General features: G+C 40.9%; 1 protein-coding gene across 2 annotated transcripts in view; it reads right to left on the reverse strand.

Annotated features, from left to right (window-relative positions):
- Positions 1-1,898: 1,898 nt before the first annotated feature.
- Positions 1,899-13,080, reverse strand: part of EEA1 (early endosome antigen 1) — a 124,899-nt gene continuing 113,717 nt past the window's right edge. For both annotated transcript variants that reach the window (XM_059726173.1, XM_059726174.1), the window contains 3 exons: positions 11,818-11,938; positions 10,794-10,892; positions 1,899-9,822 (listed from right to left, as the gene is read on the reverse strand). In XM_059726173.1, coding sequence (XP_059582156.1) covers positions 9,700-9,822; positions 10,794-10,892; positions 11,818-11,938 — 343 coding nt within the window. In that variant the 3' untranslated portion in view covers positions 1,899-9,699. The remainder of the gene's footprint in view (positions 9,823-10,793; positions 10,893-11,817; positions 11,939-13,080) is intronic.

Here is a 13,080-nt window from a genome sequence, read left to right on the forward strand (position 1 = left end):
GGGGCCAACCTTTTTGGCCAGCAGACCACAAAGTAAGCCCTGCCACCTCCCCAAGCACCACGCTGATCCAGTCCGCTGCCTGATCTCTTGCTCTGCTCTCTCCTCCCTGCCCAAGCTGCAGTTCTCCCTGAACCCTGATGGATCTGCTGCATACCTTATCAAATCACTGCATGTGCCACTTGTAGTGTGCGCACCACGGGTTGGTCACCCTTGCCCTAAAACACTCGAGTGCTGATAGTCTCCCAATGTCTTTCCATGGTTCCCCCACACACTCAGGAACAGAATTTTGCCCACAGTTCACAAGGAAAGAGTCGCTCAGTCTGCTACAGCTCTAAGAATCTCATATGACATAACTACAGTAGCCCTAGTACTTCTAATGGATGAATGTAGCTCCAGGGAGGACACCAGTATTTCAAATATGGCTTTGCAATACAGGCAGTCCTCGGACTTACGACACAATTGGTTCCTGAAAACCGCGTCTTAAGTCGAAATATTGCAACTCGAAACCAATTTTCTCATAAGAAACAATGTTATAAATGGGGGATTGGTTCCTGAATCAAGGCCCAATACCCTATTTTCACCAAAAAATCTCTCAGAATGTTGTACTCGATCAATTATAGATGAGTAATATAGCTACATTAATGTATTTATATTGTAAATAGCAATCACATTGATTTGGAAGAACTTCTTTGAGGCGACTTTGCTGGACTTTTTGAAAGGCTCTTGGTTGGACTTTTTGAAGGGTTCTTGGCTGGAGTCTTCTCGGGAGTCTTGGCTGCAGGTTTTTTTGGAGTCTTGTCTGCTTTCTTAAAGAAAGTGTCCAGGAAAGTTTGGACAGATGTTCTTCAGGGAGATGAACGATACAGCGAACTTGTTCGCTGGCGTGGCATGGCATGGCATTGGATCAAGCGTTGTAAAGTCGAAACTGGCATTGTAAAGTTGGAACAGGGTGTCAATTTATAAATGTTGTAAGTGTGAAATGTTGTAACTCAAAATGTTGTAAGTCGAGGACTGTATACATGCTCACACCCAAGGTAGACAAACCTAGGTGATCACAGATGAGGGCTGATCACTGGTCTGCAGCTGCAGTGAACATCTGTCCAGAGGAGTGTGCCCCTACAGCAGAATATAAGAATTGCCATTTACTGGGTCAGACCTTAGGTCCACGTTGCCTAGTATCTTGTGTCATACAGGGAGAGACAGTGGATGTTGAAAAGGAGAGCGCTGGGTATGACCAAGGGTTTTTTTCCCCCCACTGTTCCCCTCTCACTTGCAGCCTCTAGCATTTAAGGTCTAGGAAGTTCTTATTCAGAGACTGTATCCCTAACTCCCATGCTTGATAGCTACTGATGACAAATTGTTAGACGAAAGGGGCTAATCCCTTTTTGAATTTGGCTAAACTGTCAGCTTCCACAATATCTGGTGGCAATGGGTTCCACCCTGTAATTATACACAGTGTGAAAAAGAACTTCCTTTTGTTAAACTCTAATACCATCTCAAGTTCTCTAGCACCTGCTAAGAAAGACTTCCCAATTAGGGTAGGAAGCAAACTGAAATTTCTCCTTTGTGCCAAGATAATGCAGACTACAATAGATATTGAACAAAAGAAGCATAAGTCAATGACAGGAGGGACCCACTGTTCTCTTGCAAAGAACCTAATCTACCCAACAGCATTCTCCAGTAGTTAGCTGAGCATGGAGAAAAAATGAGACACAAAGATGGAATGAATGAATGAATGATCACCTCATGTACAGTGAAAACTTTCTTTACCATCAAAATCAAAAAGCAGAAAGCCAAGCTTGCTTTTTGACAATTAATTTATAAATTAATAAAATCCAGTTTAAAGTAGCTTTGTCTTTTAAGACAGGATAAGATCATTCTGAATCACAAAGCCAGTCTATCAGAAAGATGTAATTTTATTATCATTCCTTTAACAGATTAGAAAACAAAAGTAGCATTTCAACGAACAGCCGTCCATCATATTTTATACAGAATTAGGTGATGCATGGTGTCATTTTCTTGTCCGCAACTATAGTCACCTTCCAATCGCAGAGTTTAGGAATTACAGTGCATACTGGACTAAACCCTTTCACAATAAGGCACAACTACATGATCACATCGTAAACACAACACACTGAAAGTAAGACATAAAGAATCAAACTCTGATGAAAAAGAATGTTCATGCAAAGTCTACCTATACATACCATGAACATATAATCCAGTTTAAAAGAAGTGCAGTGTTCTGTAGGTAAGACTACATTATAAGGCTATCCATAATACATTACCTAGAAATACTGGGTAAGAACGTAATATTTTTCCCATTCTATTTTATACAATTATACAGAAAATTAGTAAACTGTATGCCCAATATTCACATCTGCAACAATAAACTGATCATTAAATTCAGAAGAGAGGCAAACAAGACAATATAACTTGTGGGGCACACCCATTACAAAATACCATTCATCAAGCCATACAATTAAACTGTATATGAGACCTGTTGAAAGTCCAACAGACCATAACTATGAAAGCTTGTGGCAATGATTTATTTCCTGCCCAATAACTGGAGTTTGTAAGACTAAAACGACAGAGATTAAAAGAATACAACCGAGTTTACAATAGTTTGAATCTATTGGATAAACGCATACAAAAAGACATTACTTTTTTGGTGACAGACGTTTGTAAATTTGGCAGTCACTAGAACTTTTACATAACATTACAGTTCGGAAACCCTATTAAACTGGACTAATTGGTTGATTTTACACTGAGAGGTAGTTTAAATTAAATCATATATGGCATCAAGTGGTGGGTTGGGTATTTTTTGTTGGTTTTTATTTTCTTACAAAAGTGACAAATTCTATACAAGCAGCATTTGGGAGACATGATTATAAAAAGTTCTGGTTTCTGCTGACCCAGTGAGACATTCTTTTAAAGTCCCTTTGGTGCCAGGAGTTGGGATTTAACTTAATACAGCACAGTACTTTGCAATAAAGCCAACAGCAGGAGATCTGGACCTGCCAGCTCTGGTCTGTTGACATATAAACAATTAACATGCCCTCCACAACTCATTCTCCCCACCCCTTTCCATCCCCAAAATGCAGGCAATGAAGGCTGAATTGTTTAATTTAGGGTGGGAAGATATAGGAAAAAGCAGCAAAGGATTTGCTGGAGGTTTAAGATCATTGTTCTGAAATAGTTAACACTAGATTTTTTCCATATAGTGTCTTGAAATGTACTCTATGTAATCCAGTGAAAGGATACTCACATACCTGCTATATAATGAGTGCATAGTAAATTTGAGCAATGTCTTAGACATAGGCAAAAATAGTTTACATTTACTACCAAATGCCCTGCTCTTCCTCCCCCCTTTCATCCTCCCCCAATATTTTAAAATCTTACAGGTGGGTCTAAACTTTGTGTCTCAACACACACACACACACACACACACACACACACACACAAACTTTTTTGGAATAGCCCAAAGACACAAAGATAAGTTTCTATAGAGGGATTTTACTTCCTTGTTATTGCTATTTCTAAAAAGCAAATCACATAGTGATTTCTGGTTAGACAGTATGTAGGTGTTAATTTAAAAAAATGTATTATGGAATTGAAGACAAGAACAGGAGTTTCCATTTGGAAAATAAAAATTGATCAAGATAGTTCTATAACCATACAGGTGGCTTTGGATGCCTATGTGAATTCTTTTGTTCTGTGTGCTCTGGCATTATGTTCTTCTCTTGAATGCTGAGGAATTAGGGATGCAGCTCCCCTTTTATAGCAAAGGGAATTGCTTATATAATTTAGTGAGCATTCCAGCCAAGAAGACATTACTCTATTGACCATCTACAACTATATTAATGCTGTCAAAATTGCTGTTTTGTTTATTTTATTTTAAAAGAAAAATCCTCCTGGGCTTCTGGGAGGGGTTCCATTTAATCACTAGATCAGTTCTCAATGTCTTCAAGCTTTGCAGTCATTACAGAGCTTTCACTTTGCTCCTCCAGACAAGTTTATCTTTCTTCTGGTCTTAAGTCCCTGCATTTTCCTATTGCCACATATGTCATTTTCAATTTTGCAAGAAACTTTCACCCCTATATTGCTTTTAAAGTTACTCAAACATTTTAGAGTTTTTCAAAGTTCCTTACTGCTCTCCAGGGAATCTTGAAGGTCACTTCTCTTCCAACAAGCAAATGGAAAAAAAAAATCAATTGTTTTTGGCAACGTACTGCAAATATTGGCAAGGTTCCTTCACACTTATGTCCCCCACGTCTTTTCCTGCTTCAGTACAAAGATATTTTCCAGTAAGGAGCTCGGGTCTAAATCAGAGTGACAAGACTGTTCTCCCTTGTGGGCACCAATTACTTCATGATCCATTACACCTCGGTTACTCTTTAGCTTTCAAGAACTCCTGTTCCTTTTCAAACAGAACACTGTAGTGCCAGAAGGTGGAGCTATTTAGAGAGGAAGGACTTGTAACACCTCAGTGTCTAACCGCTGCTAGAAGCCTCTTCAGCTCTTAGACCCCTCCAGTCTGAGGCAGGAGTTTTATTCCATTGTAATTTTTCTTCTATAGTCCTCGGGCCCTGGTCCCCAGTAAGAAGGGGACTTTTTGAGAACAGGAGCCTGCAGGAGACCAGCATCAAAGGATAAAATTTTCCAGCACTACTTATCCAGCTAAGACTAAAGGGCTCCTGTTCATGGCTCGGCATTACAATAGCACCACTTCCACCACCCCACCTTGTACAGCAATACAGTAGGAAAGCCTTATTTTGGGTAGGACTTGCTTTATGTTATATCCACCATGTGGTCCCTGGCTCCTTAGTGCTCCAAACCAAAACAGAGTCAGCAGCTATGTGGCACAGACAACTTTAGCAGCAAGGGGCAAAAATTCAATCCTGGCATTTTGAAAGCAAGAAGTCACAGGCCCCTGGCTGTTTTGTTGTCTTTTGTTGTTTGTTTGGTGTTTGTTTTTGTTTTTTGGGGGGGAGGGGATTGGACCAGGGCAAAATGTCACCCAGAAATGTCTCCAGGAAGCAGTAAATCTGTAGGTTAGGGACATCTCCCAGAGCAGAACCCCTTACCTTTTTCATTCTCCAGATTTACCAGTTACCATTAAAATAAGGCAGCTAAAGTGACTTATGAGCTGATCTTTTCCCTCACATGTGGGTTTGTCAAGCATGGCCTGAGCCTGCCACTTTTCCCTACTGCAGTATCCCCCCACCCCCTTCACTCGCTTTTCTTCCATGAGTCAGTTAAGTAGCTTACTGGTGCCAGTTAGCCTATTCCTCTGCTTTCCTTAAGCACAGCACAGTTCTCCATTTACCACTGTTTTCCATTTCATTTTTACAAGATGCAGCACAGTGATCTAAACCACATCTGTCAATGGGTGCCAGCAGCCTTTCTGTTTCCTGTCTGGCTTCCCTTAGGTCAGTATGAGCTAAACAGGATGCCTTTTTACTACAACTTTCAGTTACTTTCCTTGTAAAATGCAGCAGAGCAGGCTGTCAGTACAAACATTGCTGCCCATGCCAAAAGACCACCAAGATAGCTGATATGCATAGGCAGAATTGGGATTAAGCTTTTCTCCTTCTATGTTTCCTTTCATGTGTGCCACCCACAGTGGTCTAGCTTGCCTTCTGACAGAGCCTGACAGCAACTCCCATCCAAGCAACCTTAGTGAAAGCACTCTGTTGCTCCTATCACCAAACCTATCAGCTGCAGTGGCTATTCCAAAAGATTAGGATCTCACACTTACATGTCAGCATTAAAAAAGAAGTTCACCCATTTGCTTCAGGGCTTTAAAGCTTCACTGAAATAGTTTTACAATTCTCAGGATATTGCTACAGAAGCAAAAGACCTTCAAGCATGAATCCTCAAGCCCAAGTCTGCTTTTTTGCCCTGTTAACAGCTCCCTACGTCTGTAAATGCTGGGGAGGTCAAAGAGGTGGTGGGAAAAAAAAAAAAGAGCCCACTTTTTTCTTAAGAGGCACATTATATGAACTACAGGAACAGCAACAGCTATAGTTGCGGAAGCAGCTCAGGTTGCGTCTTAACACACCTGACATTGGTGCCCCTGGGTACACCATGTTGGCTCCTAAACTGGAAGCTGTACAGTCCTATCTGTGTAGTGCTCTGGGCAGGCTAATCAGTATCACTGTGTGACCAGGCCAACTAGCTGCTTCCAAGCTAAACTGCCTATAGTTTAGGAGGCAATCCATATGAAACATTGTCACATGCTTGATGGCACAGCTGCCAGTTTACCATGCAGATACAGCCTAGGTCTGTACCAGGCTTAGCCTGGATAGTCCAATAGCTTAAGGGTTGCTCTACTATGAAGCTGGTACAGGAAGTGTTAGTGTTTCTTACTTAACATGCCTTTTCTATTTTTAAATTAGGATCTGCTATGCTTTGTACTATCCAAAAGTGTAAAGGGCAAAATCTGCTCCAAGAGCATCTAATGATTAAATGCCTCCATTTAAATAAAATGGTATCCTGTAGGCCAACCGACCAAGCTGATGCAAATTGGACGCACAAGATGAGAAACCAAACCATCTGGCCGTCAAGCAGGTAACAGAAATAGAAAATAGTGAACCAAAGACCCAGTCTCTCAGATACCTTTTCTGCATCTTTGAACCTCCAAGTTTTCCCTAAACTTCTATTCCAGGTTCCTCTCCAACTTCCAGACTTGCAGCATGAGAGAAGTGTGCTGAAAGTTAGTTTAGCTTTTCTAAAGCATGAACGTTTAAATAAAATTTCTACATCAAAACCATCTACTGGACTTCTCAAAGATTTTGAGACGGTACTCCCACAGTGTTCATGAAATGAGCATAGTCCCACTTGATCTCACAAACAAGGATATAATGGAGTTCCTTCTAGATGTATTCATGATGGGGTCCAAGTCCTACCTTTCTGAGGGTCCAAACCTGAGGAAACTTGCGGCTTATTCCTTCTCCACTCCAGCTGTTTACCACACCCTGTTTCTCCCTGTCCCCACACCAGCACCCTCATCTCCCAGTTCCTTATAGTGGTCTCCCAACTGAGACGCCAACAAGAGATTAGTAGAAGATGGACTAATTTGATGCTTCAAGTATTCTCTAAATCTTTTCTTTTTAATGAGCATCTTCTTCATGTTTTCTATTACTTGTTCCTGCTAATAATTACATTGATTAAAAGATTTAGTAAGTTTCATGGCCTTTTCCATCTGGAAACCTTACAAATAATTTTTTCCTAAATAAGGCAATGCTTGACCCACATTTTTGTCCTACAAAAATATCCATTTATATAATTATCTTTGCACAACAAGGGGATTTCCTTGCACAAAGGCAGCATTTGGAACATTTGGATTCTGTTTAAAGAAAATTATACCTTAATTAAAATTTCCTGCAAAACTAGGATTGGATGAATGACCTAAGAAATGGCTCAAAGCATTCATATCATTATTTCCCAACAGATTAATTCAGGATTTAACCAGGCCTATAAATTTTTCAGAGATCTTCTTTTATGAGAGCTCATTCATCAGGCCTACAGGATTCATCTGGTCATGTTGCTGGTAAGAGCAACAGCCTATCATTCAAGTCATTTTGCCATGCACCTACCTGGTTTTTAGTGCATACCTCTAACACTTTAGAGGCGTGCTTGTCTGATACAACTTTAAGAGAAAATGTTGACGCTCCTTCATTAAAACCAATTATCACATGAGGAGCACAAGGAAAAAAAGCCACATATATTATGTCCCCCAGTATGACCAGTTGTAGGGTTTTTTGGTTCCATTTCATTGTTTTACATTTCCCTGCCCCACACAGAGACTGGTTTCACCAGTGGCTAGTTCCCATCTGTAATGGCTGAGGAAGCACCGGGCGCATACAAGGGAATGAGGTAAAAATTTGCTAGGCTACCCATAATTTTTTTCTCAACTGAAATGGGCAGCCACTGCATTACGAACACCCCCCTGCCCCTATTTGGGTGACCCCATAACTTCCACTAGGCTGCACCCCCAAAAAAATCCCCATTCACCCCACCCCCCACACACATCCCCAAAAAAGGAATATAGGGATTTCAGAATTTCCTCAAATTGGTTTCTTTCTTATCCACAAGGTTTCATTTTTGGTTTAAAGAAAGGAAACAGGACATAAATAATGCTTCCCTGGAGACAGCTGATCTTTCATAGTTAGAATTTACAGTTTGCCTTCTTAACTTGGGCAAAGGAGATCGAGAAACCGTAATTTCTCTGAACAGCCCCACCTGCTGGCGCTATGTTATGATGCTGGAAAGGTTTTACTCTTAAAGGAAACAGGAGTCTTCATTCTTGGAAGCTGAGAAGGAATAATCCAATTGTAATGGGTCACAAGCACCAAGTGCCCATCTTCAGACAAAAAAAAAAAAAAAAAAAAAAAATCAAACTTGCAGGTAAGCGCTTATTCCTTTTTTTCTGCCTACACACTAAAAAGGGGTATGTGTATATGTGCAATGCTTTAAAACCTTCTGTGTCACAGCTAGGGAGAATAAATACTTACTTTTTCACGTTTTCAAGATATTCCTTTTTCCTATTTAAGCCCAACTGCCCTTTCTATAAATAAAACAGCAGCATTCTTAATCAATATGAGCAGGCCAAATAATGGAACTATTGTACCAAGCAAGAAGGCTTAAGAAATGATTGAGTACCACAGGTTTATATGAAGCAGAAAAGACCAACTCTGTTATGGACAATCTGGTCTCACCTTCTTCCATCAAGTGCAATGAAAGGAACAAGACCATATGAACCTCCTGGAGTCTCAAAAGAAAGCTTGTTAGTAGGAAATATAGCATAGGAAAGCTGATAGAAAGACCAACCAAGGATTTCTGTGGACTTCCATTGTGACCAAGGTAAAAACACAACTAAAAAAAAATAATTTAAATAAACACTCTCAGATGCAAATAATTGGGACGGTCAAATACATCAAAATGAGAGAGGATACATAATATTCCTAGGAAAGAAGCCAAACTTTCTCTCCTGTTCTTTCCTTGTCTGTAGAGATACTGGAACCATTCAGTACATGTAAAAATGCCCCCATATCCAAATGCTGCAGTTGGGCAATGACTTAGGCACTGACATTGCAATAAGCTGCATGTGGGCAGACCCTATAGAGGTCAATGAGGTTGCATGCAATTTCTGTTATTTGCTCTCATTGTAGGACTGGAAAGAGGCAAACATGGAAGTCCTAAAGAAAATGACTAGTGGGTTATAAAGAATGTTAGCTATGCAGTTAAATGCAACAATTTAATTGTAATTATGCCATTAAAGCAGCAATATTTGATACACAAAGTCCTGGCAGATTTTTGCAACTTCCTCATTTCAAAAGGAAACAAAAATTAGCTGCAATATCACATAAACATTTTTCTTTTGAACAAAAAAATTAAAGATAAAAAAATACATTGTTACTCCTCTGTTTAAACTTTATTTACAAGTAACTGGGTATTTCTAATCTAGACATAAAATCTCTTTTCCAGGGTAAATGGCAATAAGCTATGGATGATTTGAGCCCATGTCTCACAAAAAATACAATAGTTTTACTTGGTATCAATAAACATTTTAAAATATACTAAATTTTGCCAAGTGTTACAATCATTGTCCAAACTGAATAGTAGTCTGAGTGCTGTACGAAGTGCATCAACAGAAATTTTAATTTTAGTGTAACACACATCATTTGAGATAACCAGTTATCCTTGCAAGTCATTGAAACAAGTATCACAGACCCGGACAGGCTTCTTAGAAGAAGGAGTTAAGGCATTCTTTGCTGAGCACTCAGCGCAAAAGATATTTCCACATTGTCTACAGTGATGCTGTGAAAGAGGAAAATACCACATGTCAAAAACAAAAAATTAGAAATAATGCATTAAAACAGGGATATTACATCAGATCAATTCTCTCAAATTCTGATGCTGAAGTTGAATATTTAACCTTAGGCTAAATTGATACTGTTAAATGATAATTTAGCTCCTTAATTAGGGAGCTAAGCGGCATTTTACATCAATAGACAAGTCCTTCCTCTCTCAAAAGACATATATGAGCAAGGTTTTAGGAAGTGCTTGAGTGACATAGAAGTTCACATCCTATTTTCAAAGATAGGCATTAAGCAGCATTTAGATGCAAAGTCTGGCTGAAAGTTGTTCACACCTGAGTCACTTGAGGAAAACGGGTTTCAAAAGTCACTTCAGCACCTCTGAAAATTTTACACAATCTTGTTTAGATCTCATAAGACGCGTTCATCCTGGATTTAAACCAGTCCCCTTAAATGAGTGAAACTACCTATTGGATTTAATAAGGTAGCTTAGGTTCAGAAATAAAAGGCTAAAAATAGCAGGAATGATATATGACTACACAGTAAAAGTGTGTGACATCTTTTAGCCTTGCATCTAGTCAGGGCTAAAAATAGAATTAAAAGTTGAAGTTCTGAGACAAATTCATGGAAGCATAATCTTACTGGCTTTCAATGGACTACATTTCCTTTACACCAGGGTTGAACTTACAGGGGCACAGTTTTTGTAAGTTTATATTTATACTAGTAAAAACAAAGTCTACACTAGGGATTTAATTGCTTAGTTGAGTCAGCAAACTAATATTGTTAAAGCAGTACATAAACAAGACAAACCTAAGCTCTTGGAAATGTATTTGTGCCACCTGAAGCAACATAAGCCACATGTATTTTTTGAGATATTTAAGTACAAGAGCATCTTCTGAAGATGCTTTTTAACTTTGTTTTCATGCCAGAACTTCAAAGGATAACCCCCACAAGGAAACAATGAACACTCACCCTTCTCACAGTCACCGAGAAGCCCTTCCCACAGGCCATGCAGTTCTGTACCTCGTTATCTTCTGCCCACTTCCTGTTCAGGGCTTGCGTGTGTTTGATCTACGTAAACAAAATATGTCTTCCATTACATCACACACAATCTGTCAATCTCAGTATAAAGCAGGGGTGCTCAAACTCCAGCCCGTGAGCCAAATGTGGCCTGTGGAGCCATAGGTACCCGGCCCATGGGGTTCCCCACAGGTAATGAAATTTGGCAGCAGGGAAGTGGTGGCAATACCTACAGCCACCCTCCCCCACTGCCCAATTCCCAAACTTTGAGCCCTGTGCAGCAGGTTAGGGCCAGGGCACACTTTCTCCACCCACCAAGCAGCTGCATGAGGCCAGGACACACCCCTCCCCCTGGGCAGCTGGAGCTAGGCCATGCCCCTTGCCCCCACGGGGCTGGGCCACAACCCCTTTCCCCCGTGAAGCTGAGACAGATCTGTCCTCTGCATGGCCTGGTTGGGGATGGGGTTAGAGCTGGGCCCACGATCTAGCAACAATTAAACTGATACCTAGCAACAGGGCCATCCCATGGGGGAGCAAATCGGAGCAACCACCCTGGGCCCCACGGTGCTGGGCAGCGTGGCCGCAGCCACTCTGTGCTGCCACTGCCAGCTTCACATCCGGCCACTTGGCGCCCCCCCTTCCCACTGCTGCCAAAGGCAGCAGCAGCTTCTTCGGGTCTAGGGCACGTGGGACTGGAGTTGGGGCAGGGCCCCACATGGGCTGATTTGCCCCAGGTCCTTTACCCTGCTTGGGTTGGCTCTGCCTGGCAACAACTGAACTGATAGTTCACAACTATTTAAAAAAGGTAGGAACTTTCTGAAGTTCAACCTATGGACTAAATTCTGAACAGACATGAAGCTCCTACTGATAGCAAATGCACTACTCTGGAGTGATAAGGCTCCCTTCACTTTAAAGCAATTTTCATCATTACATACAGAAACAGGCATCACATTTGCCACCTCAGTGGGATGTGTACCTGTAGCGACTGGTTTTCTCGGCCTAGCTCTTGCATTGCTGCAGTTGTGTTGTCCAACTTTTTCTTCATTTCCATAAGTTTGGCTTGGAGCTTCTCAATTTCTCCCTCACCTTTGATACACCTGGAGATGGACAACAAAATAGAAGGTAATGCAAACAAAGCAAATTTGTGGCAGGTTGTCACAAAGCCTGGGAGAAATAAATGCTGAAAGACAAAAGAAAGAAGAATGAAAGATATCACTTTAAAAATAAGTATTCTTGTCCAGCTGGGACACTGAATTGTTACAGTAAAGACATGTGAGCTCATACATTGACCCTCACTTTCAATGCTAGCAACAAGTAAGAGAGAGTAAGGCCAGGATTGACTTAATTTCCTCCACTGAAGCAGACTGCTCTATACAAGTTCATACAGAACAGTCTTCCAAGTAAGACTGGCAGGCTGCTTTACAGGTCTGTGAGTCTGTCAGAAGAATTGACAGCTTTCCTGGGCTCCCTCCCCAGCTTGGATTTAATGCCATCATACCAAATATAGTTCATTAAAAGCCTACCTCTCATAAGATTTTAACATCCATTACTACAAAAAGTTGTCACTGATAAATTTAGTACAGTGTGACTTCTGGAGACAGACTGATGTTAAAGAGTCTCAAACACATTCCCTTGCACTTGAAATGCAATTCATTTTTCAAAGAAGATGACCAGGAGAAAAAAGACACTCTACTCACAAAACAACCTAACAGTAGAAAAAGGAGGACAAGTGAACAGTGTTTCCTACGTCTCACAGAGGTTGTGTCTCTTCCTGCAGGCCTCAGAGGGTCATCCTACCATGTAAGTCTTCCCTACCATGCAGGCCCTTTTTACCCTACAGGCCACATGCTTTCTGGAGCAAAGGATCTCTGTCCTACAGCATTCAAGAAATCTTTAGTTGGGGCAGCAGAAGACAGTCATGTATCAGAACTGTAGACGTTTGCAGGAAGTCCAATGACTCTTAGGAAGCCTATCTTGGCCTTTAAATGAGGTTTTAGAGACTTGCAACCTGTAAGGTCAATGCATTGGGGGCAATATTGAAAGCCCATGCACCTCTTTTCTTCTTTTAATACTGGAGGCTCATTAGCCTGTTCTGCATCACTGAGGGGACTGATTGGTCAATTTTTATTCAGTTGAGGTACAGCCCTCCCTGGGGGGCTGGGACTGCCCACAACCAACAAATGTACTCAGTCCATCCATTCTTCCAGACCTTCTACGACACATGCAAAAGAAAAGTAGG

This window comes from Alligator mississippiensis, chromosome 4, assembly GCF_030867095.1.
Source record: "Alligator mississippiensis isolate rAllMis1 chromosome 4, rAllMis1, whole genome shotgun sequence".
Lineage (NCBI taxonomy): Eukaryota > Metazoa > Chordata > Crocodylia > Alligatoridae > Alligator > Alligator mississippiensis.